An 8929-nucleotide genomic window follows, 5' to 3' on the forward strand; every position below is an offset into this window, starting at 1 on the left:
TAAATCACATTGCACACTTGTTGTGCAGTCTGGCTAGTATGCGTACGGGTCTCATACTTAACTAGACTGTGATTGGTTTTTATGTGATTACAGTAAAAACTCCATACATTAATAGTCTTGGGACTTCATAAAATTATTAATATATGGAGTTTATTAATATAGGAAGGTATGCCAAAAAAAAATGATATTTTTCCTTCTAATTCAAAGTACAGTAGAACCTCTCTATATTAATACTTTTCGGCATCCACAAAATTATTAATATAGAGAGGTTATTAATATAAAGAGGTACCCATAAAAAATATAAAAATTTAAGTTCAATGTATGTGTAATGTAGTTGTATTTAGATGATGTATATACATTTTTGTAGTTCCAATACACAAGTGCATGTATATATCTTGGAATTTGTAGTTCCAAGAAGCTTGGAAGCTTTAAACATGCTCGACAAGTTGGAAATATTTTGGCTTCAACAAGAAGGTGTATGTTGATGAAATATTACGCATCCGCAAGTTAAAAGATGTTGTAGTAATCCAAAAAATTACTTATTTCTCAAACAACTATAAATAAGTATTTTGCTTGGCAAATCATAAATTTAATGTACCTAAATATATATTTTTTAATATAATATTGATTATTACTATTTGGAGGTAAATTCTTTAAGGCGGAACTGGAAAAAATCATTAATATTAAACCGGAGAAGTTATTACTAATTTATGGAGTATCAATATATGGAGGTTCTACTGTATGTTAATGATAATGGATGTGAATGTCTTCCTTAATCATCCAAATGAGCAACAAGAAGAAATCATCGATGGAATTAGACAAGAAACAGAGAGGGATAATCCTGATGATGGTAGTATACAAAGATATATAAAGTTTCATGCCAAGAAGATTTAAACATGCTCTAAAAGTTGGAAATGTTTTGGCTTCAACAAGAAGGTGCACATGGTAATGAGGTTTTATGCATCCACAAATCAAAAGATATGATAACAATCCAAAAAGTTACATCCTTTTCTCAAACGACTATAGATAAGTATTTTAGTTTATCTTAAATTTTGATGTAACAACATCTATATATATATTAACAACATCTATGTAGCAACATCTATAAATTTTCAATAGTGACAATTATATCAATATATGGAGGCAAATTCCTTATGGCGGGACTAAAAAAATCTATTAATATTAAAATATGGAGGTTATTATTATTTGCAACTGGCCCAAGTTGGGAATATGATTTTTTATTAATATATAGAGTTTATTAATATTGGAGTTTTTACTGTATATTAATCTTAGAATCCTTAGACACATAACTGTAAAACACTTATGCCGAGTAATAATACATTTTGCAGTTAAAATATTAGATTAAAGGGGTTTAAAATTAGGGTTTTGTTAATCTTGTGAAGAGTTAGTAATTAGGGATATCAGATTATATAATTAGGGTTTCTGAAAGATTTTATGTCTATGGTTTTTGATTAAAATTGTTGGATTCAAAGGTCCCAAGATGCGATTTAATCGTATTTTATATATTTTGATCATTATACAACTTCTTTTTTCCCAAATAATCAGCATACAATTAATGCCCTTTAAACACAAAGTTGGATAAAAATTCTTTTCAAAAAAAACCCCTATCTTGCGGAGAGAGAGTACCACTTAGAAGATCAAAAATCAGATAGATTCAGGAGTCAAGAAATTCAAATGGAAGAGGAGATGATATCAAGAACTTGATATTCACCCTTGCGATAATCAACGTATGAGAATTTCCCACACTTTAGTAGGTGTTACAATGATTTTCTACCACACTTTTCTAAGATTACTATAACAATTGTTTTAACGACTTTCCGTCACACTCTTTCAGTTGGAACTTATTTATAATGTCTAGACATAAATGAAAAACGATTAAAAAATTCAAATGTTTTCCGGTAGAGAACGACATCTCTTCTGGGTTTATCAAACACATATCGATACTGGGTAACCTATGGAGAAGCACTGGCTATGCTCCTGAAAAATAAATGCTTATTATTTTCTTATAAATAAATTGAGAGTGATGTTAGAAATCCTCGGACCTAACTAACCTCGAAAACCGACTTGTAAGGACAGGATTGCCCGAGGCTTAGCACACGACCCCTAGGGATACAAGGACGAGTGGCATGGAAGCCACAGACGGAGTGGTACGAAAACCAAGGACACGCATAGACGGAGACGGAGTGGTACGGAAGCCACAGAAACAGGGATAGCGTTGTTAGAAATCCTCGGGCCTAAATAATCTCGAAAACCGACTTGCAAGGATAGGATTGCTCGAGGCTTATTAAGCACATGACCCCTAGGCGATGTGGGACTATTTAACAAGTGAAATAATGAGCTTCATATGAGTCTTAGCTTCAGCCACGGTTTTATATGTCAACAGTGTGAGCGGTCACTGTTTACTTTCTTCACAGTACTTATGTCAGTATCATCTTCCCGCCACGTTTATTTTTGTGAAATAAATTTGTAGCGTAACTTCAACTTTCTGCCACGGTTATTATGTTCCTGTTACAACTTATCGATACACTTTTCAAAAGTGTTACAAGAAAGTAAGTTTTTTTCCTGTGTTCTCTCTAATTTAATTATCTTGATTTTCATATTTGAAATCATCGAAATCTATATATTACAAATTTTCAAGAATTTAGGAGGTCATCGGGAAGTCTACTTTAATAAGTTGAATAAATTTGATGAACAAGTAAAACCACTTAGTTGGCTACACTTGGCCAGGATATTAAAATCATCACAATCGTGATTTAAAGTCTTGATCCTAGATAATCAAAATAAAATATTAAGCACGAAACGTAATTTGGTTGGTGTAAGGTGATTAATCAAGTTAACTAATCCCAATGCAAAATTAATTAGACTTCTTTACAATTTATTTTCTTTTTAATTACTGGAGAAACAATATTTATTTTTCCTATCAAATTTATGACAGTCGTGAGCTCCATCTTCGACGTATCCCGTGAAGAAGATTCTACACAAAAAAAATGTCTAATTCCTTGAAGGAAAATAATATAAACCAGCCGTCCAAATTAACAAGACATTTTTCAGTTTTTCACTTTTGTGTAAATGGAGAATTTTTAACGGCTCTTCATTTCCCGGATTTTCTTTTTTATTATTGATATTGACTACATCATCATCATCATCAGAAGAGTAAAAATTATGATTAGATATAAAAGGAGGATTCATTCGACGTAAATTACATCTCACCAAGTTCTGGATTTTCTCTTCTCAATCTCGTAGTAATCTTTTCACTCCAATTTCCTCTGTAAATTTTGATCCATTTCATTCAGACCCTTCATTCATTTCAGGATGATTTATAACTGGTTGTAAGGACAACAAGTTTTGAATTTTCAAATTATATTTATCCAGTAACATGACTACAAACAGCAATGAGCTCAGGGAAGCTGGTTCCAAAGAAGTAGACCAAATGGATCCAAACAACTCTTTTTTGAAGAATTTCAGACTTTATGAAACTAAATCGGTAACACCAATCCAACTTTTTCCTTTTGGATTAAAAAGAAGACCTTATTTTTGTTTAGTTATTGTTCTTTTCAACTTCATTAGTTTTGTTGCAAATTTCAAGCTTTGCTAGAACTGCACTAATAAAATCTAAGAATATTGACATGAGCCTTTTTTCTTTTTGACATGATATGATACGTTTCTATTGATTGTAAGCATCCATAGGAGCCATCATTTGTCTAATTCTGATTTGAAATGAAGTAGATAACCCAAATATGGTGACTTCCATAAGTTTAAAGGGTTAGAAAAAATAAATTTTAATCGACCAAAATTAGCCACATTATGTTAAGTCTCTTTTTGACATGATGTATTTATGGGGTGGGATCCGTTGACATGGTTATATTGACATAATCTTCACATTTTAGCGCCATTTTTTCTACTGTATCCAACCGGCAATGAATTTGAAGCTAATTTTTTGGTGACATGTTCGTCTTATAAGTCTCTACATTCCAAACGAAAATGAGAGTATTCCGAAATACCAAACTTTACTATCCTCAAATTTTAATTTCAACCGTTAATCTTCAAGGGCTGATATTTAAAATCGTAGATGGTGGCTTTATACATCTCGGAATGCTCTCATTTTTGGTTGGAATATAGAAACTTATAAGAAGAACATGTCACAAAAAATTAGCTTCAAATTTATTGCCGGTTGGGCTTAGTAGATAAAATGACGCTAAAATGTGAAGATTCTGTCAATATAACCATGTCAATCCAAGAGGCCCTCGTTTATCCAGTACTGACTTGAATTGAAATAGATGATGAAAAACATTGATTTCTTTTTCTTAACATGATATGTTTTGTAGATTGTCAGCAACCCAAGGAGCCATCATTTGTCCAGTTGAACTTGATTATTGATAACGTATTTTTGTTGTGTGTGTGGCAGAAATTTTATATTGTTGGTAGAAACAAAAGTCGTACAGTATGGAGAATATTGAAGATTGACCGATTAGAACCTACCGAGCTGATCATTGTTGAAGATTCAACAACGTATTCAGCAGCTCAATGTTTCAATCTGTTGAGGCGGTTACATGTAGGGAATGCATCTACCGGTGGTCTTAAATTGGTCGCTAAGTGTTATGGAATTATTGGTATGAGAACTCATTTTTTGCTTGCAGTGTGTTCTATTGTTACTACTTTTTATAATTCATACTGTTTTTAATTTTCATGTTTGTAGGATTCATTAAATTCTTGGGGCCATATTACATGTTGCTTATCACGAAAAGAAAGCAGATTGGTAAAATTTGTGGGCATGTGATATATGGTATCACCAAGAGCGAGATGATAGCTATACCACATCCTAGTGTGCAGCGAACTGATATAATGTTTTCTAAAAACGAAAACAGGTGCTTTGTCCACTCTTGCATGTAAATGTATATACTTTGTCGATGCTTATGAACAGTATTGATGGATTTTATGTTTTTTGTTTACCTGTTCATGACACAGATACAAGAAGCTTCTATGCTCAATAGACCTTACAAAGGACTTCTTTTTCAGCTTCTCATATAACGTTATGCGTAGCCTTCAGAGGAACTTGTGTGACGCTGAGATAGGGCAAGATCTCCACGGAAAGATGTTTGTTTGGAACGAGTTCTTGACACGCGGAATCAGGCGTAATCTGAATAACACGGTCTGGACCGTGGCATTGGTATATGGCTTCTTCAAACAGGTATGGCTTGGATGGGATTCTAATTTATGTGCTCTTAGCCGTATAATGCATATACATTTCTGCACCGAACTTGCGGACAAATGAGAATTTTATTTTTTTTAAGCATAAAAGAATGAGAATTTTGTTTTTATAACCAACTAGTTTTTTGGATATCGCAGACCATTGTGGATATGTTTCACCTGCGTTTAAGACGTAAATGTTAGCTGCATGTCTTTTGTTTCAGGAAAAACTTTCGGTTTCTGGGAGGGACTTTTACTTGACGCTCATTTCTAGGCGCTCACGTTTCTATGCTGGCACAAGATACCGTAAACGTGGTGTGGACGATAAAGGAAAAGTAGCTAATGATGTTGAGACTGAACAGATTGTGTTTGAAGATCTCCCCGAAGGATGTCCAGTGCAAATAAGTTCTGTTGTGCAGCATCGGGGCTCTATTCCCCTTTTCTGGTCGCAGGAAACTTCACTCCTAAAAGCAAAACCTAAGATCGTAGGTAAATATCACAAACGTTATATAGTAGTCTACAAGCTCGTATATATACCCCATATTCTTTTTGTACTAATATATCTGTTTTCTTTCAGTGTCAACAAGTGACACAAGCTATAAGGCTACCAGGCTTCATTTTGATAATCTTGTGACAAGATACGGAAACCCGATAATCATTTTAAATTTGGTCAAGGTAGGTTGCACAAGTTTGACACCGAAGTCTTGCAGTTAATCTGTTCCGTGCATAGATAAACTGTATTTCAAATTTAACAATAACAGGGGCGTGAAGCTAAAAAGGAATCTCGAGAATCTAGGCTTCGAGAAAAGTTTTTTCATGCGACTGAAGTTATTAACGACGATTTGTCTTATGAGAATCGTCTGAGATTCTTTCACTTGGATCTTCATAAACTTTTTAAAAGGTCTTGGTCTCTCTTTATCTCTTGCTTTGATATAGTTCGCCATTGTGGTTACTGGTTATTAGTTTTTCTTATATTTATGATTCTAACTCTACAAGAACTTTTATACTTTTCAGTAAAGGTCCAAATGTGCTGGAATCACTTAGCGGCCTGACTGAATATTCACAAAGAACGACAGAATTCTTCCATTCAGTATTAAAAAAGCCAAATGTGGTACCTGGTAAAGATAATGAGAACCGCTTGATCAAGCTACAAAAAGGTGTCCTCAGGACCAATTGTGTTGATTGCTTAGACCGCACCAATGTTGCCCAGTATTCATACGGCTTGGCTTCTCTTGGATATCAACTAAATGCCTTGGGGTTGATAGATAGACCAAAGATTGGCCAGGATGACCGTTTGGCTGATGATTTGATGGATCTATATGAGATGATGGGCGACGTACTTTCTCTCCAGTATGGTGGATCTCGCTCTCATTGCAAGGTATAGATTACTCCGTCTTCATGTTTTTTCTATCTCTTTTGTGTACAATTTTGATTCGTAATAGTGCCCAAAGTAGTTATTGCGAGCCTTTCTATAGGTTCAACATATATCAACTAGAAAAGAAAAGACGATACAAGAAAGAAGAGTTTATGAAAATAATAGTGGTTGCAAAGAAATTAGTGAAGCATGGAAAGCAAGAATTATATTCTTGTTCCCCTTCATCTTACCGCTAGGTTACTATTATATCCAGTGAAAATGCATTTTAATTCATTTGATGAATATAAACTTTTGTACACTGGGTGCTGCATAGATATTTCGGTTGAAAAAAGGCCAATGGAAACCAGTTGTCCATGGCCAAGACATGATCAGATCAATTCATCGTTACGGCAGCAATGCTTTTACCGATGGTGAGAAGCAAGACGCGATAAACATGTAATTTGCCTCTTGGTTTACGCCGTTGTGCTTTACTCCATAATTTTTATTGTACTATATATGTGTATGCTCATAGCATTTGAAATACACCACAAAACAGATTCTTGGGGTACTTCCAGCCACAACAGGGAAGGCCTGCACTCTGGGAGCTGAACTCAGACCAACATTTCAATGTTGGGAGGGATGAAAACGCAAGGTAGGTTTGGAAATTCTTGATAATTAGCTTGACCACTGAAAAGGTACGTTTTCTTTTATTTTAGTTTTGCTGTGCGATCCTAAACATGTAACACTAGTTTCTCTTATGTAGGCTATCTCTTAAAAGATCCGCATCAGATGGTAACCTTACAACTATAACCGAAGGAGAGAGCAGTCGTCCTGAAGATTCTACACCTGATATCCCAACTTCCAGGTTTGTTCTATAATCTTCATTTAACACTGTTAGCTACTGGTAAGGATTATGTAGATACGGGGGACATCTAAGGCAACGATTGTGTTGCCTCATTTTTTTATTTTTTTTTTCCTGATACAGGGCATGACCACGACTAATGATGATATTGCCTCTTACTACCACTTACGCATGTAATGTTGGAAACCCCGATATGATTGTATTTCACCTTTCATATGTCTGTAGCTAGCGAAAAACTTGATAGTAATGGAACCTAAGTGATCCAACAACTGTATTTAGTTTTAAATTTATGATGTGTTTCTTTAGGTTCACACCCTCGATGACAACCAAGCAGCTTTACACTGACATGCAAAATGCTCGTATTCATTTCTATGAGAATGAAGACTTCCATAACTGCTCCGATTTTGGGTTTGCCGGTTGGCGTTCTCCTGAAAATTCCTACGCGGGAGACCTACATGAGAGGTATCAGCATGACCTGTCAGATTTTGGTAGTGACGGGCCCGATGGCTACTGTTCTTCTGTTGGAACTTCCTGCACGGAGGGCCTACGTGAGAGGTAGTGTTATCTTTTATTGGATCCATAAAGGAATTGTTTTTATGGATATTCTTGCAAGGATTTTCAATTCCCTTCTAGGAGTCCAAAAGGTGCAACTTTCTGGTCCGTATTGGTTTTAGGACTCATGTGTCTAATCTTAATGTCTGTAGGTACGAAGAAGACATTGATCAGTTACTGAAGAGAGGGAAAGACGCCACCGTTGAGGTAAAACTCCAATGCTTGAGCTTGAAATTGAGAAATGAAGGAATCGAGCTGTTTAGAATAAACTTAAAAATTGTTAATATGTGTCAATTGTTTTATATTTGGTCATTTTTCTTTTTGCAGAGAAAGACAGCTCTTCTGGGTCTTTCATACGCATATTGGTATTGGGTTACCTATGGAGAGACGCTAGCTGCTATGCCAAAGAGAGAAAAAAGGATCAGTATTTTCTTATAAATGATACATTCTTTGTCTATGACGACCCCTCTTATGATTTACTCGCTTCCAAGAATTCCGTTTCCAGAAGAAGAAGAAAAACCGTGTACGGAGAACAAAAATGAGTGAAATAATGAGGAAAAACTCTGGTACTGGTAAAGTATCTCTTTCTTTCTGTTCTATGTGTAATTATCACTAAAAATGTTTCATGTAATTGGAGTATGGAGTTCACAGTTTCTGTAAATATTTGTACATCCATCTCGTTTCATTTTGTTAACATAAATAACAATGTATCATGGTTGTGTTGAGCAATATTAACATGTTTGTGGATGACATAAAATTTTAACTATGCCATCTGATTAGTTGAAGCATGTTAGGGAAAAGCAGTCTTTCCCCAACCAGGCATCCTAATGAGATCATAATTCATCTTCACCAAAGGGCATTGACAATTATGTGCCTAGTATAAGTCGCATTCGTGTCATTAATCCAACTATTGGAAACAAATATTTTTAGATGTTGAAGGCACTTTCATTATC

General features: G+C 34.8%; 1 protein-coding gene across 1 annotated transcript; it reads left to right on the forward strand.

Annotated features, from left to right (window-relative positions):
• The first annotated feature begins 3451 nt into the window (after positions 1-3451).
• Positions 3452-8414, forward strand: LOC113339635 (phosphoinositide phosphatase SAC2-like). The gene is made up of 14 exons (XM_026584876.1): positions 3452-3505; positions 4427-4631; positions 4718-4886; positions 4987-5209; positions 5433-5697; positions 5786-5883; positions 5970-6109; positions 6223-6586; positions 6897-7018; positions 7119-7214; positions 7326-7427; positions 7731-7979; positions 8129-8183; positions 8304-8414. The coding sequence occupies exons 1-14, from the start codon at positions 3452-3454 to the stop codon at positions 8412-8414; spliced, it is 2253 nt and encodes a 750-aa protein (XP_026440661.1).
• The last annotated feature ends 515 nt before the right edge of the window (positions 8415-8929 follow it).

Source organism: Papaver somniferum, unplaced genomic scaffold, assembly GCF_003573695.1.
Source record: "Papaver somniferum cultivar HN1 unplaced genomic scaffold, ASM357369v1 unplaced-scaffold_21, whole genome shotgun sequence".
NCBI classification, from domain to species: domain Eukaryota; kingdom Viridiplantae; phylum Streptophyta; class Magnoliopsida; order Ranunculales; family Papaveraceae; genus Papaver; species Papaver somniferum.